The sequence below is a fragment of the Rana temporaria genome, chromosome 6 (assembly GCF_905171775.1).
Source record: "Rana temporaria chromosome 6, aRanTem1.1, whole genome shotgun sequence".
Taxonomy (NCBI): Eukaryota; Metazoa; Chordata; class Amphibia; order Anura; family Ranidae; genus Rana; species Rana temporaria.
The window spans coordinates 30,048,557-30,075,767 of NC_053494.1; the positions used below are offsets into that span (position 1 = coordinate 30,048,557).

At 45.2% G+C, this 27,211-nt stretch overlaps 1 protein-coding gene across 1 annotated transcript in view; it reads right to left on the minus strand.

Annotated features, from left to right (window-relative positions):
• The window catches only part of NLRC3 (NLR family CARD domain containing 3), a 32,047-nt gene extending 19,295 nt beyond the window's left edge, over positions 1-12,752 (minus strand). The window contains 18 exon segments of the mRNA XM_040358442.1: positions 218-285; positions 287-302; positions 1,421-1,504; positions 2,723-2,806; positions 4,842-4,908; positions 4,911-4,927; positions 7,263-7,306; positions 7,308-7,687; positions 7,690-7,846; positions 7,848-8,369; positions 8,371-8,421; positions 8,423-8,566; positions 8,568-8,645; positions 8,647-8,714; positions 8,717-8,944; positions 11,504-11,522; positions 11,525-11,820; positions 12,686-12,752. Of these exon segments, the coding sequence (XP_040214376.1) occupies positions 218-285; positions 287-302; positions 1,421-1,504; positions 2,723-2,806; positions 4,842-4,908; positions 4,911-4,927; positions 7,263-7,306; positions 7,308-7,687; positions 7,690-7,846; positions 7,848-8,369; positions 8,371-8,421; positions 8,423-8,566; positions 8,568-8,645; positions 8,647-8,714; positions 8,717-8,944; positions 11,504-11,522; positions 11,525-11,820; positions 12,686-12,752 (2,390 nt within the window).
• Positions 12,753-27,211: the final 14,459 nt, after the last annotated feature.

A 27,211-nucleotide genomic window follows, 5' to 3' on the forward strand; every position in this document is an offset into this window, starting at 1 on the left:
AAATGTATTGCATCTATGTTGTCAGCTTGGAAGTAAACTGGACTTGTTGGAGTTCGTCTTGAATGCTGTTTTTATAATATAGCAATTTGTAAAGATATGTGTGCTGAACAGTGAAATACCTGTAGGTTGTAAAACACCTAAAGTCACGTTCCTGTGACACATTTAGGTGTCTCTGAATCACACTGACCTTCCCCGGACAGACTGAACCTATACTTACTTCAGGGCCATCAGCTTACGGTTCAGCAGCAGAGACTGGGCCAAGTATGTCGCTCCTTCAGACTTGAGTCTGGTTGTTCTGAAGACTGAAAGATAAAATGCCAGATAAAAAATAATATGCATTGTGAAAATACCTAAAGTATATCTAAAGCCAATATTTTACATTGTGGATAGAGTAGGGAAAGGTTTAATCTCCTATCAAGCTTATCACTTTGGACACAACAAGAATTTAGATAAATTCTTTCCTCCTATTTGAGAGCTGTCACTGGGACAGGTGTCCCTTTGGAAGATTTACCCTCTATTCCTGTTCTGGTGACAACTCAGTGATCACAGGACCATTATTGAGGGTGCATCTGCCTAACAGGGTAACAAAAATGGAAACTGACAGACACCCTACACCACTTCTAAGAGCTCCAGATACGACTTTATTCCAATAAACATCAGAGGGACATTCGAAAAAAAGATAGATTGTCCCCCCTGATTTTATTGGAATAAAACTGTAGCTAGACCTCTTATTGGTGGTATGGCGCCTCATTTTCAATGTTTGATACATTACGCTACAAGCCAAGGAGACTGTGTAGGTCCTCTGGGGTGTAGAAGCCGCCAGCCCAGGGATCGGATCATTTACATTAACATCGGTTCTTTATGGCAATACCAAGAAGATAACCCTAAGGGTTTCGAGAAGATAACACTATGGGTTCGAGAAGTAACACTATGGGTTCGAGAAGATAACACTTATGGGTTCGAGAAGATAACACTATGGGTTCCAGTAGATAATCCTATGGGTTCAAGTAGATAACACTATGGGTTCAAGTAGATAATCCTATGGGTTCAAGAAGATAACCCTATGGGTTCAAGAAGATAACACTATGGGTTTAAGAAGATAACCCTATGGGTTCAAGAAGATAACCCTATGGGTTCAAGAAGATAACCCTATGGGTTCAAGAAGATAACCCTATGGGTCCAGCGCTGTTTCCACTAGCAAAGAAACTGACAGAGGTTGTAACCCCTTCTCAATCTATCCAAAAAGAATAAAGATTTTGGGTTATCCATCATATTTTTTTATGAAATAACCGTTCACACAATAAAACCTCAGAATACCACCCCCAGGTCCTAACACCCACTCTCCAAACACTAGTCTCTTGAGGAAAGGTCTACACCCTGAACATATACATAAAGAGTAAACTTGCTATTCTCTACTTACTTCAAGCTCCGCAGTACTTGATTGTTCTTTAGAGCCTCCGCCAACGCCTTGGCACCGCTGGGTCCAATGCCATTTCCATGCAGGCTGTGACATAAAATGGGTTTATGGACAATTTCATCATTATTAATTTGATTACAAAGCCTACACATGGAGAAGAAGTACATTTGTCTCCTGTTACTGCCATCCATCCAGTCACCATCAACTTGGGGCCAGTGCCGAGACAAGGTCATCCAGAGCCCAGGGCCAAAATGCCAAACTGCACCCGCACTACCCTCCTCAAAATGTACAAGCATTATGTTTTAGCAAAAATCCCCCCCCCCCCTCCCAAAAAAAACACTGACCACTAATCTGCATGCTTACCCCCCTAAGCATAAACTCCCCTCCCCCGAGTACAAATCTGCCACCTTGCTAAAATCCCACCTCCCACCCACAAATCATTGACGCCCATCTCCCAGCTCAAATGCCCCCCTCGGACAAAAATAAATCACCCCTCATAGCACAAATCCTCTATCCCTAAAATTACCCCTCCTAGTGCACATTCCCCCCCACCCCCCGACCCCACCACATACCCGCTCAAACCCCCTCCCAATGCTGGGACAAGGCAATCTAAAGCCCAGGATAAACATGCCAAATTGCACCCCCCCCAAGATGTATGATTATGTGTCAGAAAAAAAATCTGTACTAATCTGTATACTCCCCCATAAGAATATATATTCCCCTTCCTCCCAGTAGAACTACACCCCGTGGTGAAATCCTCCCTCTTGGCACAAATATTTCCCCCTTCCCCCCAGCTCAAATCCTCTCTCTCCCCCCCATATGCCCCCAGCAACAAATCCCCCCCCCCCCAAAAAAACTTCCTTTCTCGGCACATATCCTCTACCCCTCAAATTCCCCCCCTAAAGCACAAATCCGCCCCCCCCTCCAAATCCCCCTCCTAGCACAAATCCCCCCCAATTTTTCCCTACTAGCATAAATCTCCCATCCCCCCCCCCCCCAAATACATTTTTGATCTCAACACAAATTTCCCCCCTTCCTTGCCATTTTACTACAAACCCCCCAGTTCCCCCTCCCAACACAAATTTCCTCCCCTCAATCGCCTCTTGGTGCCCCCTCCCACCTCACATGAGATCACAGTGCCCAGGGGCAGCTTCCCCTCCGGCCCACATCTTGTCCCAGCCCTGCTTGGGGCATCTGAGATTTGATATGAGTAAATTCCTCTAAAAAAATTCTCAGAGAACAAGATGGCTGCCTCTGCTGCATGTTGGCATTGGATACATAGTAATAGCTGAGTCTAGTACTTACTCAATGGAGCAGAGCGTACGGTTCACCATGAGGGCTTTTCCCAGCACCTTCACACCTCTGTTACTCAGCTGGTTCTCCGACAGACTGCAAAGAGAGCACAGCAAACCATTCATACTGTAATTATTGCAGTACAAACAATATAATGATTATCTTCTCAATGCAAATGGTTAAAGCGGAGTTCCACCCATTTAATAGTCAGCAGCTACAAAAAGTGTAGCTGCTGACTTATAATAATCAGACACTTATCTGTCCCACGGTCCAGGGATGCGGGTGAATGAAGCCACGCTCCTCTCCCCCTCCTCTCCGCGGCGCCAGTATTATAACCATCGGTGCCCGGCTGTGGCTTCACAGACGGGTGCGTAATGCGAATGCGCGAGCCGCACCGCACGCGGTGATTGGCCCGGCAATGTTCTGGGACCTGTGATATATCCCAGAAGATTGCACGAGGAAGGGGGGGAGAGATGAACTTCCTTCCGGCGCCATGGAGCCCCGGGAGGAAGTGGGAGCTGGATGGCCTGTAAAAACAGGGTACCCGCTCTCCCCTGCTTTGTCCTTGTCTTTTTTTTTTTATATTTCGAAATGGGTACAATATCAAGAAATATCCACAACTTTACATCTTACTCTTGCATTATACCTATGAGTATGATGATTTAAAGGTAAAGTTGGATTTTTAAAGCTTTACCCTGCTCCTCTTTAATAAATGGCACTTTTTTGTGGGGGGGGGGTGACCTGGTTTTGAGGGGTACCTCCTCCCACCTGTACTCGGATCACCTAAGTTCTCCTTCCCCACAGACTGGAACCATTTGCAATATGCAGCGCGGCTCATGCATGCGCAGTGGGCATCCGGCCGTAAAGCCGCAAGGCTGTCACAGCCGGGTGCCCACTGTTAGGATGCCTGAGACTGAAAACTGATGGAAAAAAACAGCTCAGGTGAGCACAGCGCTGAATCCTGAGACAGGTGAGCATAATGTTTATTAAAAGTCAGCAGCTACAGTTTTCGTAACATTTTTAGAAATATGACTGGAGCTTCCTCTTTAACCAGGTTAAGGACCGCCACACGACTAAATACGTCGGCAGAATGGTACGGCTGGGCATATGGATGTACAGGTACAACCCCTTTAAGAAACCCAGCCGTGGGTCGCAAGCGCGCCGCCAGTGGCACGCTCGCGACCTGCTCCTTGACCGCGGGACCCCGATCGTCGCCGGTGTCCCGCAATCAGGTCAAAGAGAGGAAGAACGGGAGAGGTAAGTGTAAACAAACCCTCTCCCCATGCTTCCTAGTGAGCCTGTCACTGATCGGTCTGTTCCCTGTCATATGGAAAGACGATCAGTGACGCACACGCCCAGCCATTCCCCCTACAGTAAGAAACACACATTAGGGAACACTTAACCCCTTTAGTGCCCCTACAGGTTAACCCCTTCACTGCCAGTGTCATTTTCACAGTAATCAAGTGCATTTTTATAGCACTGTTTGCTGTAAAAATGACAATGGTCCCAAAATAGTGTCAAACGTGTCTGATGTGTCCGCCATAATGTCGCAGTCACGATAAAAATCTCTGATTGCCGCCATTACTAGTAAAAAAAAAAAAATTATTAAAAAAAATTTCCATAAAACTATCCTCTATTTTGTAGATGCTATAACCAATCAATAACGCCTATTGCGATTTTTTTACCAAGAATTCGTATCGGCCTAAACTGAGGAAAAAAAAAATGTTTACATCATTTTTGAGGATATTTATTATAGCAAAATATTGCATTTTTTTTCAAAATTATCGCTCTATTTTTGTTTATAGCGCAAAAAAAACAAAAACGCAGAGGTGATCAAATACCACCAAAAGAAAGCTCTATTTGAGGGAAAAAAAAGGACATCAATTTTGTTTGGGTGCCACGTCGCACGACCGCGCAATTGTCAGTTAAAGCGACGCAGTGCCGAATCGCAAAAATGGGCCTGGTCCTTTAGCTGCATAATGGTCCAGGGCTTAGGTGGTTAATATCCCTTTAACGTGTAGATTTAATTTTTACCCAAGTCAAGGGATGCCTGAGAGAAGCTGTAGGGAGTTCTTGTTGTTTAGAAAGAGGTTCATGGATTAAGAAAGTAAAGAAAGTCCAAATCTCTTACCTGATCTTCTGGATGGCGCAGTCCTTGGCTCGCAGGATGGTAGCCAGAAGCTCCATCACATCATCTTAAAGTTGTTGTTCTCCATTCTGGGTTACAGAAACATAGTAATGATTGCTTGTAGTAGATTGACAGTTTTCACATAGCTACAGCAAATGGCCATTAATCAATTTGGTGGCACACTGGATATTTGGGTCATTTATATCACAGATTCAGGTCCCCGAACTTTCTCTCAACGCATTACCTAATATCAATAGCTATTGCCCCCTTCCTCTCAGACTACCAAAGATCTTTGAGTATAGTGGGTACAGAAATAAAATAACTGTGAGTGCCTGGTTCAGAAAATCACATCATTTGCGAAGTTAAGCCAGGTTTCTAAAGGTTTCTGGTGAATACCACCTGAAGAAGTAGTGGGCAGAAGGTTTCTGGTGAATACCTCCTGAAGAAGTAGTGGGCAAGCTGACTGCATACATTTTAGTAAAAATACATCATCATATGATAAATCACTTAAAAGATTACCTAATACATATTTATTGTATGTTTGTGTCATGTTGGAGACACAACACAACAGGACGTGAAGGGAAGTCTCTCCTAAGGTAAAGGGAAACCCTATCTAGACAGTTACAGTATCTCACAAAAGTGAGTACACCCCTCACATTTTTGTAAATATTTATTATATCTTTTCATGTGACAACACTGAAGAACTTTGCTACAATGTTGTGTAGTGAGTGTACAGCTTGTATAACGGTGTAAATTTGCTGTCCCCTCAAAATAACTCAACACACAGCCATTAACATCTAAACCGCTGGCAACAAAAGTGAGTACACTCCTAAGTGAAAATGTCCAAATTGGGCCCAAAGTGTCAATATTTTGTGCGGCCACCATTATTTTCCAGCGCTGCCTTAATCCTCTTGGGCATGGAGCTCACTAGAACTTCACAGGTTGCCACTGGAGCCCTCTTCCACTCCTCCATGATGACATCACAGAGCTGGTGGATGTTGGAGACCTTCAGACCGTTGTCCTCTGGCTATCCTATCGTGCGTACGAGGCTTTAGACCCTTGAAGGTTGGAAGCGATGCCATGATGTCACTTCCAGCGCCGGCAGATGTAAACACTGCTTTTTTTTTTTTAGCTAAAAAGCCTAAGATCGATTATTTTTTTTTTTTTTTCATGCATTCCAGCATAGAGAAGAGATTTGGGGACTTTTAGATCCCAGGTATCCCTATAAAGAGAACTTGTCATTCCCTTCCTCCTAGTACAGGGGATGTTTTAGATTCCTTGTAATAGGAATAAAAGTGATTAAAAAAATAAAAGGAAAAGTGTAAAAATAAAAAAAATACCTATATTTTGTTAAAGCGCCCCCTTTCCTTTGTGCAATTACAACGACCACCAGTTATATTCCCTAGGGTCTCTGTTAAATATATATTTGGGGGCAGATCCACAGAGCAAGTATGCCGGCGTATCTACTGATACGCCGGCGTACTTTCAAATTTCCCGCATCGTATCTTTAGTTTGAAATCCTCAAACCAAGATACGACGGCATCTGGGTTCGCTCCGACAGGCGTACGGCTTTCGTACGCCTTCGGATCGCAGATGCAATACTTCGGTATCCACTGGGTGAAGTTCGCGTCGTTTCCGCGTCGGGTATGCAAATGGAGCTTTTTCCGACGATCCACGAACGTACGCACGGCCGTCGCATTCTCTTACGTCGTCGCTAGTCGGCTTTTTTCCGGCGTATAGTTAAAGATGGTATTTTGCGGCGTATAGATAGACTTGCCATGTTAAAGTATGGTCGTCGTTCCCCGCTTCGAATTTGAATTTTTTCTTTTTTGCGTAAGTCGTCCGTGAAATAGGGATGGACGTAAGTCCGTCTAAGTTCAAAAAATTACGTAGTTTGCGACGTCATTTAGCGCAATGCGCGGCGGGAAATTTAGGAACGACTCATGCGCATTTCTTTCGCGCGCAGGGACGCGCTTCATTTAAATGAAACCCGCCCCCAATCCCGCCCATATTTGAAATACGGCGCCAGAAATTACACTACGCCGCCGTAACTTACGGCGCAAACTCGCTGAGGATTCGAAAATGCGCCAGGTAAGGTACGGCGGCGTAGTGTATCTCTGATACGCTGCGCCAATGTATTTCTTTCTGGATCTGCCCCATAATGTTTGGGGGTTCTGAGTAATTTTTTTAGCAAAACAAATTATGATTTTTAGATGTAGGAAATGAATGCCAGAATTGGCTTGGGCTGGAAGTGGTTAAAAGGCACTGTAAATAATAAAATATAAAAATAAAAAAAAAAGCACTGTAATGATATTTGTTTGTAAAACCTATTGCAAAACAAAACACATAAAACATTAGTTTAATAAAGTAAAAAAATAAATACAATCAACCAAACCCATGACCAGTTTCGCTTTGAGAACATACCTGAGGTTAGTGCAGTACTGTAGCTGTGGCAGGAAGTTTTGTACCCAGATTGTAATTTAGACACTGGGAAAGGTTTGTTTCTTCGGCACAGCTGCGAGATGTTCTAAGTAAGAATGCAAGAGCACAGCAAGTCAAAGGGCTCAATTTTCTGCTGAGTGTTCCGGTCTTCAGAGCCTCCTCCACCATACAGATCACATCGGTGTGGCCCATCTCATGCAAGCAGCACATTAAGTTCACCATTCCACAGGAGATTGCCTTGCTGGCACTCATCAAGCTCTGAAGGTAGTCCATTACTTGCCCACGGTGGCTGCTGGGCTCTTCCTTGTTTGGCAGGCACCCAGCTAAAACCCTAACAACCTGCAAAGACAGGAAGCCAGAGAGGAAGCGAAGGAAGATGGACAGCTGAGCTCCCTCCGTTTGTAAAACCGCTGTGTTGCACCTTTGTAATGGTTTAGAAAGCCCAACTTGGGCCAAGAAACTCCTCCCTCAGCAAAGAGGTCAAATATGGCACGTTTGGCCGCAGAATAGTAGTGGACAGCTGCCAGGAACTCCTGTACAAGGAGGTGGGAGAAGCCGAAAGCGGGAACAGGAGGGTGAATTCTGGGGCAGCAGCAGCCGACTACAAAGGCTTCCTGGTAATATTGGAGTCTCAATCCCGCAAGATTTCAAATCTGATTCGTAAAATACAGTCCGTCTTCTAAGCAATCCCTGAAATGCCAACTTTCCTAAGTTGCCAACAGTTCGTCGGGCACTGCTTGGTTGCTCTATTCCCTCTAAGTAGGTAAACTGAGCTTTCAGATACCAGGAGAAGATGGTGGAGAGTGTCATAGGTAGAGAAGAACATGTAGAATCATAGGCATGAGCTGCAAATCCTAAAGATACTCCTATGATATGGCACAAGGTGGGAACAGAACATAAAGCATTTAAGGAACGATGGCCTTCTAGGTGCCCACAGATCCTGTCCGCTAAGCCATTGGTATCATGCAAAAGCTGATCCATGTACTGCTTAATTTCACTTGATTCAAGTCCAGATATCTCCGTCATTCGATCCACAAGTCCTCCAGGAATCATAGCAGCAGCTCCTGGTCTCGATGTTACCCACACAAAGACATCGGGCAGTAAGGTTCCCCCGTAGGATGTTGGTAATGAGACATTCAGGGGGAAAGTTCTTTCTGAGGGTCAGTGCTAGCTATTGATTCAGAGAAGTCAAGTGGGGCTCGAAGCTCATCCAAGCCATCCAAAATCAGAAGGGAATTGGGAGTTGGCACTGAACAGCTAGGACAGGCAATCCGTATTAACTTCTCCCACAGAAAGACGATCAAAGACGTTCAACTCCCAGAGGTTCAGGGTCAACAAACAGGGAATGTTAGTGCATAGCTCACCCCCGTGCCCACTTCTCCACAAACAGCCTCACCAGGGTACTTTTACCAGCTCCTGCAACTCCTACAGTAAGGTGATACGTGGCGGAAGGCTGACCCTCGACAGTGGCGTCAACAGTTTTTTTCCAAGGGCAATCTTTTGGGGGGTACCTCTTCCACCCTGGCCTAATTCCAGCTGCACAATGTCATGTTCTTGAAGCTGGGCATCTGTAAGGCCTTCGACCAACAGAGAGAGTCCAACTGAGCTAGCAGTGGGTTGCTGGTCATATTTCACACTGTCCAAATGTTTCTTCACCAATGGATCTGTCACAAAAAAAGACACAAGCACAAACAGACAAATTAAAGGAAAGTAACTTAAAAAACATTCCTTGTCTATTCATGTTCAACTATTTAACAATTCCTTGGGACAGTTTCTGTACGGCTTAAAGACATTTTTACACTTTCAAATGCTTTTGTAGTTTTAACTAGGTATTCGTGTCATTTATTGCTTTACTTAGTAATGATGGGCTCAAGATATCATGGTTGCAGTTTGTAATATCATGGCTGATCGATCTCTCTATGTCCACGTGAATCATTTACCTAGCTTGTCTCTATTCGCTAAAGGGATAGGCAACTTTTTTTCATTTGGATATTGTGAGGGTTTTTTATCCCTGGTATAGATTTATTTTTGCCATCTTTTTTCCATTAAGGAGAGTTCCCTTTACTTCCTTTAAAACAAAGACAAATCTCCTGCGCCATCCGGTATTTTTGGAAAAGTGTTTGAAGGAAAAGGTGAAACTCAATTGCAACTCAATTAAAAGGTATCTTCCAAAGTCTTGCAGCCCTCCTTCAGGCCACCTCGTCCATAGGAAAGGTAGGCATAGCACTGCAAGTGGGGCTTGTGTGGCACATGTGGGCAGCATATAGCCCCTTATTGGAAGTGCTGACGCTGAGACGCTCCACTATACTTTGGCACCTTACAGATTGGATGTAACCATTTACCCTGGAGCCAGTAACTTGCTGAGTGCTCCTATTGAAAAGGCCAGTCATATTGTGGTATATATTGTTGTCATATTGTGGTATATATTTGTATTTTCATTCCTGTATACATTGCTGTGTCTAGTGCATTCTGGATGGTGTATTTACATTACTGATGGCTGGATATAGACATGGAGGCGAGGGGAAGGGAAGGGAGGTGGACATGTGGGTGGGTTCCCGGCTATGGCACCTCCTTCTTTATGGAGGGGTGTTCTTTCCACTTACCTAAGTTAGTATTTATTGAGACAAGTCCCATGGTGAGGAAGCACTGCAGACCACTAAGCTCTGAGGAAAGGGGTTCTCCCCTGAAACGCGTCAGCCCTAGCCACGGATCGAAACAATATCGTGTTATGCCGATGGTGTTGGTTCTTGCTGCATTGTTACTCAAGGCCTGTTTTTAACACTCCCTTTGTGAGTATTATGATTTGTTTTTACTATTTTAATAAAATACACCAATCAGTATCACACTAGGTCGGTGCGCCCTCCGTTTTCCTCTTTTTGCCTTTAGTTCCTGTCCCATAGCCAAGACAAAAAGTGAGAAAATATCCCTCTAAAGTAAGGCAATCCCTCATTGTCACCAGAACTAGTGTCCCAAATGGAAGATATCCCCAGTATTAACACTTGAAATGGCCTTCACAGCAAGTAGCACATGGAAAGGGCAACACATGCAAGACACAACCAGAGAAAATTCCCAGCCTCAACTCACCAACCAGTCTGTTTACCACCAAATTAACAATCCGAATTTCCGATGGAAAAAGACAGACAGAATTTTTTCATCGCATATTCCGACCCTGTGTGTGCCCCATCTGCCTTTTCCCTCCATCCGAATTTAGAACATGTTCTCTTCTAGCGTAAATTCCGTTCATCTGTAGGGAACTCAGACGGAGAAAACAACACGCATCTCAGAAATGAAGTCGACGCATGCTAGAAAGCATTGAACTTAATTTTTCTCAGCCCGTCGTACATGTTGAACGTCACCGCGTTCTTGACGGTCAGAATTTGGTGCGACAGTGTAAGACCGCTTGAACGGAATTCCGTCTGAAAAAATCCATCAGAGGTTTATCCCGATGGAAAATCTGATCGTGTGCACAAGGCATTACAGTATGCATTAAAAAACAGGCGTTTAATTAGCACACATTTGCAAACCATATTGCTGTTCTAGAAACACCCCAAAAATGTTTATATTCTTTTACTTTCACTTTGATTTATAATGGTAAAAAGGACAAATAGAGAGGATAAATCTCCCTAACAGGGACAGTAAATAAAACCTGACAGGTGTTCTAATCCCTCCTCTTTTTTATCCAAAACTGAAAAAAAGTTTTGCCTGCTTTGTTTAATTCAGATATAATTACTAGCTGTTACCTGAAGAGCACTAGACTGAGAGACCCAGGATTGTAGGATATGTGGATTCTTAACAGGAAGTGTCGGTTCCTAAACTACAGACAAAGGTCAAGCACTTGGCTCTCGTTGAATGCCCTATTGAACTCAGTGGGACGGTTTCAAAATCCACAGCCCAAGTCAAAAATTCCCTAGTGACCACATTCCTAGTAAAACTCCAATAACTGAGTGAGTGAGTGAGTGAAAAACGTTATATAGCGCAACACATGCGAACTGAATCGCCTCTGGGTGCTGTATCCATTCCGTTGAGTGAAACCCTTTGACCTCAAAAGAGATGGGTTATGATCCTTCTCCTGAAGGCCAAGTGGTCCAACTCCAATCGAGTGGTGGTTGGTAGAGCGTTCCACAGTTGAGGTCCCTGGACTGCAAACCTTCGATCTCCTTTGGACTTGTATCTGGCAATCTTGCCCATTACATTTTTATAAACCAGACAAGCTGGTTACCCACCATGATGACGTATGCGGCAGGGTAGATGGAAGAGCGGACTGTTTCTATGCAGGTCTGCAGTCCTTGAAGGGTACCAACCGGCCCTTCCCTCCTGAGTGTGTCCATCAGAGCTTCAGCCCGTTTGTTTAATGGCGGTCAGTTTTCTTGAAGACGTCGGATCTCCTCCACGCTTAGCATCTCCAGCTCCTGCAGCTTAGCCATGACTCCAGTATGGGATTCCAAACTGGCGCTGGATTGCCAGCTGCCTCCTGTACCGGAGGATCCATAGGCCTGGCAGAGAGGAGAGGAGACAGTTACTAGAGGCAAGAGAGATAAAGCTATGGCAAAACAATGTAAAGACACACATTTTACACTGCCAGCTCAACCCAGAGAAAAGGTATCTGTTTACTACACAGTCTATGCACATAGGCCCGGATTCACAAAGCACTTGCGCCGACGTATCTCGAGATATGCCGCGTAAGTGCAAATATGCGCCGTCGTATCTGTGCGCCATGCCCACAAAACTAAGATACGCCTGAAAATAGGCTTCATCGGAGCGACGTAACTTGCCTACGCCGGCGTAGGAGTGGGCGCATACTTATGGCTGGTCGTATTTGGCGCTCCCATTGATTTTCTATCACATATGCAAATAAGGAGATACGCGATTCACGGTCCGTCCGTCCGACGCAGTGCGCCTTAAAGTCATACGTCCGGTGTAAAGTTAAGCCCCATAAAGGAGGTGTAACTCAGCAGCATCCATGCAAAGGGCTGCACCAGGGAAACACAAGCCGACGTATTTTACGACGTTTACGTAGGACGTGAATATGACTAGGCGTAGGTTACGTTTCACGCCGAGGCAGTGATCCAACGTATCTTAGGCAGTTGTTCCGACGTGATTCGTGAGCATGCGCACTGAGATGCGCCCTTGGGATGGCGCGATGCGCAGTTGGCGATACGTATCTGTCTGGCGCTCGGACCCTTCATTTGCATGGGGTCACGCCTCATTAGCATGGCTCACGCCCACTTCCACTTACGCCGACTTACGCCTTGGAAACCCAGCGCAGATTTGGGAGGGAAGTGCTTTGTGAATTCAGTGCTTGCCTCTCTGCGCTGCGTCGGCGTAGCGTAAAGGAGATACGTTATGGCGGCATAAATATGCGGCCTAGTGTCTGTGAATCCGGGCCAAAGTGCCTACATACATACCTTCCATGTCATGTTTCAAAACACCAATGAGACTCAGGCTTTCCAGGTTGTTCACGATCCATGTCATCTCCTCAGGATAAGGTGAGGAGTGGATGGAACCCTCCTAACATCATCTTGATAGAGCAGGATCTAGTTCAGAATAGAAGAATAAGATACATTATACTTTTTTTTTTCTTACATAAAAAGATCTTATTTTTTTTAAATACTTTGCAGTGTTATGGTGTCGGTGTAATTTGCTTTCTTTGACTGTCAAATAATGTAGCATGTAAACTTGTTGCAAACTGGGCAATTATATTTGAGGATATAATGCAAAACACATAAGCAGAGGTCAACATCAGAAATAACGTACATCAAAGTGATCAGCAGTTCCAAAGTTATAAACAACTGAAGGGTTTATAAAAGTCTGTTCTTTACAAGAACACATATATTTTTCATTTATAAATTATACACCACATCCATAGTATTATTAACACAAATTTTTTTTATTTATTTTTTTTGGAAAAGAAAGCGGGATTGTAGAGCTTTATGTTCTTCACCTTATACTCTTATCTAAACATCATAATACTTTTTTTTACACATATATGCACAAAATTGCTATGCATACTAGCTCATTATGCCTTTGTCTTGCAGGTTGTCGTTTACATTTTTTTTTGACAAGAGGGTTTACTTCCTCTGACTTCAGATGCTTGTATCTCTGGATCTATGAAACTTTTTTGAAATATGGCCTGGCTTTCAGAGCAGAAGGTTCTGCTTAGATATTTTGTCATCATATACTTTAATGTCCAGGCCAGCACTACACATGGAAGAAACCAGATGCAAGCACTGGTCCATTCATCCCTACAATTCCTACAAGTATACTTACAAACACTGAGGGCCAGGATTACTCGTCCAGCGGCGTAATTTTGTGCGGGCGTAACATATCCGCTTTACGTTACGCCTCCGCAACTTAGACGGGGCAAGTGCTGTATTCTCAAAGCACTTGCTCTGTAAGTTGCGGCGGCATAGCGTAAATCGGCTGGCGTAAGCCCGCCCCTAATTCAAATTTGGATCAGGGGGGGGGGGCGTGTTTTATGTAATGTACTGTGACCCGACGTGATTGAAGTTTTTTCTCCGAACGGCGCATGCGCTGTCCGTGGAATTTCCCAGTGTGCATTGCTCCAAAGTACCCTGCAAGGGCGTCATTGGTTTCGACGTGAACGTAAATGACGTCCAGCCCCCATTCACGGACAACTTACGCAAACGAGGTAACTTTTCAAATTTTGATGCGGGGAACGACGCGCATACTTAACATTGGTACGCCGCAGTTATGCCTCATATAGCAGGGGCAACATTACGCCAGTAAAAGCCTAACGTAAACGGCGTATCTTTTCTGGCGTCGGCCGCGCGTACATTCGGGTATCTAGCTAATTTACATATTTCGACGCGTAAATCAGCTTACACGCCCCTAGAGCAGCCAGTGTAAAAATGCAGTTAGGCTCCGACGGCGTAAGAGAATTACGCCAGTCGGATGTAATAGAAATCTATGCTAACTGATTCTAAGAATCAGGCGCATAGGATACGACGGCTCGGATTTGGACTTACGATGGCGTACATGGCGCGCACGCCATCGTAAGTCCTCTGAGAATCCGGGCCTGAGCCTTCAAACTAAGTTTGACAAAGGTAGTGGAACTGCTGGCTGTCCTCAGTTCACTCAAATATTTGAAATTCATACCATGGTTTGCACGCCCCCTGCCTGGTTCATTGGAGTTCTGGGGCTGGTACTCTATTCAGCTGACCATATGGAATGCTGGAGTTATACCTCATTGTCTGGAGAGGAAAGCGGGGTCAAGGTCGGCTGTCTTTTGGGTGAGACTCACACATTTTTTAGGCTCCCTCTGACTTATGTCCATTGGGCACTTTGTGATTTAAATGTTGAACACCTTTGTATTGCACATGGTTGGGGTCATGTGCACTATGCTTAGCTCTGCAATAGTGAAAACTTTGCAAAGTGAGAGAATTTCCCTTTCAGGCAAGATGTTGGAACACAAATTTCCCCTCTTAAAACAAAATTCTGGCAAAACCCAATGTTCTAAATCTGCACCCCTGTGCGCCTTCATCCAAAGTGTGTGCACTCAGCACTCTAATACAGGAGGTGCATTACTGGCCAGATCACCAAATGAAAACAGGGGTGGGGGGGGGGGGGGAGAAAACAAATGCAGCCACCTAATGATTGGTAAGTTGCAATATATTACATTTTAGGTTTTGGGATTTAATACTGCTTTTGGAAAGCTGATTTAGGAAACTGAGCACCTTTTTTTGAAAAGTAACACTTTCTCAGACCGCAGAAGCTGTAACTATATATTTATATTTATTTTTATCAGCTACGCTAAACTACTCTAATATTAGCTCTGGATAAATAAAAGCGCTGTGACCTAAATTAAATCAGGGACCCCAGACTTCATTCTGGACATCAGAGCTGTGACTCATGCCATAAAAAAGCTTTATGCTATTTTTGTACATAATTTATTATTTACAGAGCGCAGATTTCATAAAGCAAGCATTCTGTCCTTTTCTGGGACAGTGCATATCTAATGCATGTACAGGGAATTTATTCATAATGGATTTACAACTTGCACATAGTCTCATGAAATATCTTAAAGCTGAACTCAAAAAAACAAACAAAAAAAAAAACACAATATAAACTCCAATTGTGTTGTATAATGTAAAAAAAATGATGGTACGCTGAGTAAATAGATACCTAACATGTCACGCTTTAAAATTGCATCTGCCCATGGAATGGTGGCAAACTGCAGTGCTTAACCCCTGCCCCCCCCCCCCCCCGTGCTTATGCACGGAAGGACAGGGGTCCCTTTTTTTTTCACTGTTTTTTTTTTGGGATTAACTTTATTGCTATCACAAGGGATTAACAACATCTCTTGTGACAGCATGGGCTGTGACAGCTTCTCTTTATGAAGAGATCTGGGGTCCATTAGACCCCAAATCTCTCCTCTGGCCTCCAATGCAGCTGATAAGACACAGATCGGTCTAATTGGGTGCTTTCCTGACCGCTAACGGCCAGGTAAACAAAGAGGCAGAACTGGAAGTGACAACATACTCGTCGCTCTTGGTTTCCGGGGTCACAAAGAGGGAGGAAAACATCAGTTCCTCTCTCTCTGTTCTGTGTAGCCGCCAGTAGCATCACTCCCGCGCTCCCCAAGCGGACGGTAGAGCCTGGGAAAGGCGGCGGCGGGACCCCCTTTCGCCACCCGCAGAAGTGATCGAATTGCTATTTAGCTATTTTAGCGGGACTGCGATGTGGAGTGGACTGACTGGGATCGATGTTCCTAATCACTAGGAACAGACCATCACTCTGTACTTCCCTGTCAGAACGGGGATCTATTTGTTTACATTGACAGACAAACAAGGTAAAATTGATCCAGGGTAAGTCCGATTGCCTCTTGGGGGATCAGGAAGGAATTTTCTCCCCTGCTGTAGCAAATTGGATCATGCTCTGCTGTTTTTTTTTTTGCCTTCCTCTGGATCAACTGTGGGTATCGAGTTGGGTGTATGGGTACTATGTTTTTTATTTTGTTTGTTAATTTTTTTCTGGTTGAACTGGATGGACTTGTGTCTTTTTTCAACCTAACTATGTAACTATGTAACAGATCCCTGTTCTGACTCTGTGGAGCAATCGCGGGCGGCCGGCAGACATCGCAGCCGCCGACCACATGTATCAGCTCCCCCGCCTTGTAGCAGGCGCGCGTGCAGGAAAGCTGCTATAGCTGTCAAAGAGACCGAGAGTACTAGCAAGGTGTACCTAAAAAAGTGGCCGGTGAGTGTACTGTATTTTCCGGCGTATAAGACGACCTTTTGGATGCAAAAAAATGCATCCAGAGTCGGGGGTCGTCTTATACGCCGGTACCGGTCTCCGTCAGGCTGTGGGCATTCATGATTTAAAAACCGTGCCTCCTCCTCAGACTGTTCCGCGATTGGCGGAACACTGATTTTCCCCCCACGCAGGGCTCTGTTCAGTGTTCCGCCGATCACGGATGCCTTCTCATCCTCGGACGAGAGGACATCCGGGATAGGCGGAACACAGAACAGAGGCCCTGCTGGGAAAATTAGTGTTCCCTCCTATCCCGGAACAGCCTGAGGAGGAGGCGCGGCTTTTGAATCATGGATGCCCGCAGCCTGAAGCCAAAATCTGAACAGAAAGTAAGGTAGGAGATCGTCTTGGCCGCACAGTGGAGGAATGTGGTGGCACAGTGGAGGCATGTGGTGGCACAGTGGAGGCATGTGGTGGCACAGTGGAGGCATATGGTGGCACAGTGGAGGCATGTGGTGACACAGTGGAGGCATGTAATGGCACAGTGGAGGCATGTAATGGCACAGTGGAGGCGTGTAATGTAATGGCACAGTGAGATCTGAAAAAAGCCTGTTTCTGTCAGAGGTTGTTCCTGTCAGCGGTTGTTCTGGCTACCCCTCAGCTTCCAGAAAGACTAGTAGGAAGGGGGTCGTCTTATACGTTGAGTATATCCCAAAACCAAAATTTTTCCTGGAAAATTAGAGGGTCGTCTTATACGCCGGCAAATATGGTATATATTTACACTAGTAGCATTTCAAATACATTTAAGTGCATTCATTTGTGTTTTTATTGATATCTACATGGAGCTCTACAGCCCAACTACAGCAAATCTATCTGAGTAAGATATTTCACTCTTTGTAAAACTTTTATCGCTGTCCGTGTCTTAATTGGGGAGATTTCCTCTTACTTCCTTTTTTGGCGACACCAGGCAAAGCAATGAGACAGTGCGGTTGCCCCAGGGACAGAAAGACACAGAGAACAATAAACACCTGACAAATGTTCTAACGCCCCTGTGCTGTGAAGGGGCTGCCTTAAAGTCATGGAATGCAAAAGTGTAGAGGGACCCTGGAGGGCACTGCGCAGCACTTGACAGACTTATCAGCTTGGCTGATGCGCTTGAAAAGAGGAGTAGGGTAGAGGTTGCTGCCATTGGTTTAGCACAAGGGGAACAAGAGCGATCAAGATACAGGTTATCTAAGCTGTCCAATCACTTTATCTAAAATAGTAGCACCTAGGACCGCTCAAAGCCATAACATCTTCGTACAACCCCCCTGATGTCTATACAGCGTTGGCTGACTGTTGTCCCATATGTATAGGTTGCCTTACCAATAGTATCCAGATTCCTAGTTTTAAGTGACAGGTGAAATCTCATAAGTTGCTGTGGGCAATAGACACAGTTTAGATCAGTGAGACAGACAGGAGGGTATAATACTCACCAACATACACAAAGTAGTAAAGGCGTTGGTCAGTTGCCGTTAACACCAGGTTTGTGGGCCAGATGTGTTGTTTCTTCTTCGCTTCAGTATCCTGGGCTCCTCTCTCTATATTCTACTATCTCTGATCACAGTGCATTTAAGCTTCTTCTGTCCATATTTCTTTTGTGATCACGTCCGAATCCTTCAAGAAGTGAATTCATTGCAATCTCCACTGTAGCTCCTCACCACATTGCCATGCTGCTACCCAGTTCTCCTTCGATGTCTACTAGTTCTCCTCTGTCTGCGATATTCTGATATACGGCTCTCACCTCTTCCTGCTGTAATGCACTTTGACTTCCTGTCTTCAAACTGAACTTACAAGAATGACAAATTAGTGAGGTTTTATCTAGGAGAATCTGTAGAAGTAAAAAAATAAAAAAATGGGTCGCCAATTCTCAAGGTCAGAAGCTGTGTTTTGCATAACTGGATTTACCCAATTACTTTGCATAGCTCCCATAAGTATCTAATTTTTTAGGGACAGTCCTTCTTTGGTCCATTTTTAGGTTCAAGCAGCCCCTTGGAGAAAATAAGACAAATAGCTGGATTCACAAAGAGTTAAGCCGGCGTATCAGTAGATACACCGTCGTAACTCTGAATCTGCGCCGTCGTAAATGTAAGTGTATTCTCAAATTGAGATACACTTAAATGTAGCTAAGATACGACTGCCTGCGCCGTCGTATCTTAGCTGTCTAGTTCCGCCGGCTGCTAGGGGCGTGAACGCTGATTTACGCCTAGAATGCGTAAATCAGCGAGATACGCCTATTCACGAACGTACGCTTGCCCGTCGCAGTAAAGATATGCCGTTTACGTAAGGCGTTTTCAGGCGTAAAGTTAGTCGAACAAATAGCTGGCCTAGCCAATGTTAAGTATGGCCGTCGTTCCCGCGTCGAATTTTGAAAATTTTACGTTGTTTGCGTAAGTCGTCCGTGAATGGGGCTGGACGTAATTCACGTTCACGTCGAAACCAATAAGTCCTTGCGGCGTACTTTGGAGCAATGCACACTGGGATATGTCCACGGACGGCGCATGCACCGTTCGTTAAAAACGTCAATCACGTCGGGTCATGGTTTATTTACATAAAACACGCCCACCTCTTCACAATTTGAATTAGGCGCGCTTACGCCGGCCCATTTACGCTACGCCGCCGTAACTTAGGAGGCAAGCGCTTTGTGAATAAAGCACTTGCCTCTCTGACTTACGGCGGCGTAGCGTAAATATGATACGCTACGCCGGCTCAAAAATACGCCGCCCTACGTGAATCCAGCAGAAAATATTTATTAGACAAAAATGCTGTATACTTTTGTAACGCCTTGTGAAGCCCTGTACACATGGGCGAGAATACCATCGAAAAAAAATCCGTCGGTTTTCTCGATGGGATTCCTGGCAAGTCCTGTGTACAGACGCTCATTCAAATGAACCGCCGTTCTTTTGAATGGCAAGAAAGCAGTGATGTCATCGACTACGACAAGCATGCGCTCGACACATTCGATGCCGTCGCCGCCATCTTGCTACACCCTACACTTTCCTTGGAAGCTACCATGCATGCATCAAAGTCGTTTCGAGCATGCGTGGTTTTCCATGGAGGCAGGTTAGTATACACACGCTCAGGTTTCTCGGCAGGAAAACACTGCCGAGAATCCCAACAAGGAAAATAGAGAGCAGGATCTCTATTTTTCTCGTCGAGATTCCCGGCAGTTTTCCAGACGAGAAACCATACACACGCATGCTTTTCTCGGCAGAAAGCTCTCCCAGCAGCTTTCTTGCCGAGAAAACCATGCGTGTGTACGAGGCCCAAGACTGGATTTCTTGTTTTTAAAAGCTAATATAAAGAAACTGTAAAGGGAATAACTCATAGCTCCTAACTGTAACTCATTTTAAGGGACTCTCCGTCTTTTGGAACCAAATCCCTCTACCCATAGGCGTGTGCAAAGGGTGTGCTGGGCACACCTTAATCGCCCTGTGTGAAGCATATTCCTCTTGCTGAATGCCCCAGATTTGCGCAGCCGTGCCATTCTGCCGACGTATAAGTTTGTGCGGTGGTCGGCAAGCGGTAACATTTTTGTATTGCACTTGTTATATTATAAAACTTTAATAAAATTTCAGTAAAAGAAAAAAAGGGGCAATCTAGGGTAAGAGGAACTGAACTCTGAAAGCTATGCCCGGTTAAGGTCCGGCAGAGGGCAAAGGACTAGTCATCTGTATTGATTGTGGTCTTAAGTTCTTCCATCAAATAGATGGAATAGTTCCCGCGTCGAAATTTGAAAATTTTACGTCGTTTGCGTAAGTCGTCGGTGAATAGGGATTTACGTTGTTTACGTCCACGTCGAAATCAATAGGCCCGTGCGGCGGACGTAGTCGCAATGCACACTGGGAAATGTAGGTGCACGGTGCATGCGCAGTTAAAAAAAAAAACGTCAAAAACGTCAGGTCAAGCCCCATTAACATAAAACACGCCCCCTTAGCTAAATTTGAATTAGGCGCCATTACGCCCGCCCGCTTTTAGGCTATGCCGCCGTAACATTGTGAATCATGTACTTGCCTCGCTAACTTACGGCGGCGTAGCTTAAATGCCTTAAGCTACGCTGCGCCTTAAAGTTGCGGCCATCTACGTGAATCTGGCTATAAATGTTTTCCTTCACACAGTGATAATTATAGCTGACAACAATCAGCATGAAATTATCATGAGGGAAAGGCATCACCTATGGTCCTTTGTGGTCTACAACTTCCTCTTCCTCTTTCCTAAACTTCCGTAAGAGTAGTTATCAGAATTAGTGATCATTTTCAGATCCCCAAAAAAAATTTGGGTAGGTAATAAAAGATTTCTCATGAAAGGGAGTTTCCATTTCAATGTAAGAGTGGGCATCTCCCCGTTCTTCAGCTCTGTGACCTGATTGCACGACACTGGTGGACATCGACTCCGCGGGTCCCGTGGGCACGGTCACGGAGCTCGCAACAGGGTCGCGAGCACACCAGCCCACATGGCTGGCAAAGGGGACGTATATATACGCCCATTTTTCCAGCCATGCCATTCTGTCGACGTAAAAGTGCGTGCGGCGGTCGGCAAGTGATTAAACAACTTGTCCAGGCACACCAATGATCTTGACCTCCTTACCTCCCATTTTTTTCTGATTTTGTGGGTTTCTATTTCAGTTCCCTTCAGCCTGTGGTTGACTCGTCTTAGACTCACCTTGAGTTCCTCACTTTGTATCATTTTTGTTTTCTTTATTTAGTCACGGTGCACGGTTCCACCTGAGCTATAGGTTAACTAGTTATTTCTCACTGGTGACCTGTTGATATGTGGAGGCGACATGTAATTTAATCACATGGGTTGTCATCCTGACCACATTGGCACCGTATGGCGGGGTGAAACCTTCCCAGGCTGCTTATTTATATTAGGAGCACCTGCCAGGATAACACTGGCTGCAAAAAGCGCCTAGGGGCGATTCAGTTCGCATGTGTAGCGCTATACAAATCACTCATTCATTCAACAATTGCAATGCTAGTATCCATATTAAAGTGGTTCTCCACCCTAAAGTGGAACTCCCACTGATCGGAACCCTCCCCCACTCCGGTGTCACATTTGACACCTTTCAGGGGGAGGGGGGTGCAGATACCTGTCTGGGTATTTGCACCCACTTCCAGCCACACAGTCTCGGGCAGACTGCGGGCATGACGTCACCTACAAACCCACCCCCCCCCCTGATGTTCTGGGAACATTCGGCTCCCAGTACACAGCGGGAGCCAATCGCCAGGCGTAGCGCGACTCCCGCATGCGCCATAGGGAACCGGGCAGTGAAGCCGGAGCGCTTCACTTGCTGGTTCCCTCATCGAAGATGGCGGGGCGGGGGGGCAGCAGAGTGACGAGCGATCGCTCGTCCTCTGCTGCGGACGGCCCTGGACTCAGTATACTGCAGTATTTGTAGCTGCTGACTTTTAATATTTTTTTTTCAGCGGACATCCGCTTTAATGTTTTTTATTTTCTATCTTCTTTTTTTACTTTGTTTTCCTTGTTAGTTTAGCCTGCTGCTTAACTATTGTTCTCATGTAAAAAAAAAAATTTTTTTACTTGAACATGCCTTTTTTGCTGGGGCACAGTGAAACTTGTGGATGCCGAGAGTGCTGAATTTAAGTAAGTATCCTATGTCACACTCACTTGTGGATACTGACTTGTTTCTTTACTTATTTTTTATATCTGTAAAACCTAAAATAAAGATTACAAAAAAATAACTCCGTCCTCAGCACAGCTGAGCTACCTCCTGCTGCTGAAGTTGTCATACAGACAGTACAGCAGCCAAGATGTTTTGTAGCTGCCCTTGTAACTGACAGCAGATAGTAGGTTGATTCCTTAGCCAATAGACAGCCTGCTATAGAATCCATCCACTGCCTGTTATTAATCAAAAGAAGAGAAAGAATCTGATGGGGGATTCGTGTCTTAAGCCTCATACTCGGTACGATTGTTGGCCAACCGAGTGTCTGATTTTTGTCAAAAGGATCTTGTGCCAGGATCTTGTCTTGCCTACTAACGTTACACAATTTTTGTGCCACAAACACGAACGTAGTGACGTACTACGAGGAATTCCAGCTGTTGAGTGTCACCCATTGGGCCCCTTCTGCCAATTTTGTGTTTGCTGAGCATTGATTCCGAGCATGCGTGTTTGTACATTCGGCTTTTGTGTGACGGATTTGTGTACTGACCATAAAAAAATCAGACATGGAGGCGTTGTTCGCCGAAAATTTACTAGCCTGCTATCCAACATTCGTTGGCTGAAAATCGAAAAACAATTGTCTAAAGAAGCGTATTAACGGTAAGAATTTAGGACAAGTCTGTCAACAGACAATCCCTTTCCAACAATTGAACACTGTGTACGAGGCTTTAGCTTCCCCATCAAGTTCCGTCACAATTGGCGCAGTTTCATTTTTTCTATTTGCTTTTTTGTGCTTATCCCACTCAAGCTGCTGCCTATAGTATTCAACACATTTTTTTGAGTCAGCGCCTTTTTTTCCGTTTTGTTTTTTTGTTTTTTTGTGAAGCAGACAGCATTTTTGACAACAAGTGTAAGGCCCCTTTCATATGTACAGATCCTGTGAGGATCCGTACATGTGTTATCTGCTTGCTCAGCGGGGATCGCTCCGTTGAACCCCGCTGAGCCGGCAGATGACAGGGCGGTCCCCGCACACTGTGCAGGGACCGCCCTGTCAGATCTCCGCTCTTCTATGGGGGGATTGGATGAACTTTTTTTTCTACTGAATTCCCTTGAAGATCAAAAGGCAGCAAAAATAAGAGGTAATTTTTAGGATTTACATACACTATATTAATACAGATGACTTTAATGAAAGTGAGGTCAGTTACAGCAGCAGAGGTAAGTCCCATCCTCCATTCAGCTCATACACAGTACATCTGATAGGCGGTAACCCTCCAGTGGTGACATTTTGTGTGTTTAAATATATACATTTACAGGAGTGTGCAGAGAACACGGGTCACACTCAGGAAGTTATAAACCACACAAAGAAGAAGACAGAGCTAGCTATGTGCATGAATGATGCTCAGCTACTTTGTATACATCTTGGACCAGCTACACTCTCTGCATGTTTAAAAAGTGATCCCTACTTATTATCCATGGACTATTTAGTTTGGTCCAGCTATGTATCACCACCCAGTGGATCCTTACCAACCTCCTGCAGGTCTTTTTTGTTAGTCTATCTAAAGCTTTATATTATTTATATTTTATCTTTTTTTTTCTCTTTTAATTTAAAGGGGTTGTAAAGGTTTAATTATTTTTTCTTTTTAAATAACAAACATACCATACTTCCCTCTACTGTGCAGTTCTTTTTGCACAGAGTGGCCCCGATCCTCGTCTTCTGGGGTCCCTCGGCGGCTGTCTCGGCTCCTCCCCGCAAGAGCTAACCCCCCTCTGGCAAGCTCTCTCCCAAGGGGGGTAGATTGCAGGCATGCTCCCGTGTGATACAGTCGGCAGCCATAGCCGCCGAGTGTATCACTTTGCTCCGCCCCCGACACGCTATGTCATCGATTTAAAGTGGAGCTCCGCTAAAAAAAAAAATATTAAAAGCCAGCAGCTACAAATACTGCAGCTGCTGACTTTTAATATGAGGACACTTACCTGTCCTGGAGTCCAGCGCCGTCTGCAGCAGAGGACGAGCGATCGCTCATCACTCTGCTGCCCCCGCCATCCACTGTGAGGGAACCAGGAAGTGAAGCGCTCCGGCTTTACTGCCCGGTTCCCTACGGCGCATGCGCGAGTCACGCTACGCCTGCCGATTGGCTCCCGCTGTGTACTGAGAGCCGAGTGTTCCCAGATCACAACGGGGGGGGGGGGGGGGTGACGTCATGCCCGCAGTCTGCCCAAGACTGTGTGGCCGGAAGTGGGTGCAAATACCTGTCTTTAGACAGGTATCTGCACCCCCCTGAAAGGTGTCAAATGTGACACCGGAGGGGGGAGGGTTCCGATCAGCGGGAGTTCCACTTTAGGGTGGAGCTCAGCTTTAATTGACAGCAGCGGGAGCCAATGGCTACGCTGCTATCAATCATCCAATGAAGAGCCCACAAGAGCTGCGGGAAAGCATCCAGGGATCGCGCACACGGAGATTCAGGGCTCAGGTAAGTAAAACGGGGGCTTGGGGGGACCAGAGAGTGCATAGGATGCATTAAGGTGAAAAAACACAGAGGTTTACAACCCCTTTAACCTGGTAATCCAGGAAATAACACACTTCATGTCCCACTGTGTCTGCACTTAGGCCTCTTTCATTTCGCCTTAGCCCTTTACTCTCAATCCGCAGTGAACTGCATTGTCAGCATCAGCCGAAACACAGTTAGGCTATCGGGAGGGAATGTGTCACCTCCTGTTTGGATTTCACTATGAAATCCTTCTTCACTTTGCTCCGACTGCATCCATTGGGCCCGGTTGATGCCTTGCCCCACTCACCTCTTGGAGCATAGTAGCAGGCAGCTGCTAAAATGTGTACAGTAATACCTCGGATTGCGAGTAACGCGGTTAACAAGCGTTTTGAAATACGAGCTATTATTTAAAAAAAAATCCTGACTCGGTTTGCGAGCGTTGTCTCAGAAAACTAGCAGGATTCAAGCCTCTGCGGTGTGCAGTAGCGCATTTGGCCAGAGGTGCGGGGGGCACCGGTGACACTCGGAGCCGCACGGATGCACTCGGAAACAGTGCATTCCCGAGTGTTTACGAGCCTCTCCGAATGGCTCAGAGCGGTTTCTGAGTGTCTCTGGCGCCCCCCCTACCTCAGGCCACATTCGGTACTGCATGCAATAGAAGTCACTGTGGAACAAATTATCTGCATTTCCATTGACTTCCTTTGGGGAAACTCGCTTTGATATATCAGTGCTTTGGATTACAAGCATTCTTCTGGAACGAATTATGCTCGTAATCCAAGGTACCACTGTATATGTTTGTCCAGCACTCATCTCAACTGCTTGACAGTTCGCATGTGAAAGGGGCTTTACGCCTCCACTGTATCTATGAACATGGTCGTCATAACAAACTGGACTATGTCTGCCTTTGTTCATCCTTATTAAATTGTAGTTGATAGGGCTTCGGGCTCATGCAAACTAATAACTAAAATCTGCCCATCAATCCTACATCCTGTTTTCAGGGCTTAGTAACAAGATCCTGCGTGAAAATGTTGTCCATATGCTGTATGCAGTAAATGTTTCTGCAATGTTTACATACATACAACAGTACCGTGCAAATGGGCACTACTAGTTGCTAGTACGTTAGACTTGAGCTACCTGCATTCTAGCAACAAAGATGCATGTTGGCCCTGAATCAGTCATTCGTTGGCCGACACGCATGTGCAGAATGATCAGCCTTCAGTTGTCCATTGCTCATTCATTCAGGCCATCATTTAAGCATCAATAGTAACTAGTGGCGGTGTCGCCCTCTAGACCAGGGGTCTCCAAACTTTTCAAACAAAGGGCCACTTTATTGTCCTTCAAACTTCAAGGAGGGCCGGATTGTGGCCAGCGGGGGGCAGAAAATGTTCTGGACCCAGCTTCAGTGAGAATAAATGTGGCCTCAGGGTTGGTGGTCAGTAGGACGAGTAGGTCCCCTATCAGTAGGATGAGTAGGGCCCCTATCAGTAGGAGGAATAGTATCCCATCATTGATATTAGTAGAAGAACTAGTGCCCTCTTGTTGTTATCAGTGGGAAAAATACTGCTTGTTGGAGAAATAGTGCCCCAAGGGCCACATAAAGGCTTGCAAAGGGCCACATCTGGCCCTCGGGCCGCAGTTTGGAGACCCCTGCTCTAGACATTATTATTTACATGTCAGCCATGCATGCAAATTTTAGTAGAGTGGAACCTTGGATTACGAGCATAATTCGTTTCAGAAGAATGCTTTTAATCCAAAGCACTTGTATATTAAAGCGAGTATCCCCATAGAAGTCAATGGAAACTCAGATAATTCATTCCACAGTGACTTCTATGGTGCACCTGAGCAGCTACGAATGTCACTGGCGCCCCCGCACCTCTGGCCAAATGAGGTACTGCACACCGCAGAGGCTTGAATCCTGCTCACAAACTGAGTCCAGATTTTAAAAATATATATTAACTCGTATTGCAAAACGCTTGTTAACCGCGTTACTCGCAATCCGAAGTATTACTGTACAAGGGTTTCCACAATTACAGTGTAAAATAATCAGCCGTTTTGGCGAATGTGGGATTTTTGCGATTTTTTACTGCTCTATAAAACAGATCCAAAAGCTGCCTTGTGCATGGAATCATCGGCTACAACACGTTTAGGTCCATAAAAAAAATAAAAAATACAGTATGAATCTAAAAGCTAAATTTTTGCATCTATTTTTAGTTTACAGGAAGTGACAAGGACATATTTTCTGTACTTCCTGAACATTTTATTAGACTAAAAAACTGAAAATAATGCACTCACATAGGATTGGTCCGCTGTTCATCTTTTTTAGCACAGTGATCCTCAATGCTGGTTGCGCTGTCACATGCGAGTGCTCCGATCTATGCAGCATTTCGCTCTGGCTCTGTGATTACACACTGTCAGATGGAGTGCCGCTGACAGCATGGGCTCACAGGAAGTGGTTGAATGATGCTGAGCGTTGTCCAACCTGGAAGGAGAGGACATCTGGTGGCACCTTCAACATGGAAAGGGACAGTAGCGCTTTAACTTGTCAAAAAGATTTCATCAAAGTATACATTTAA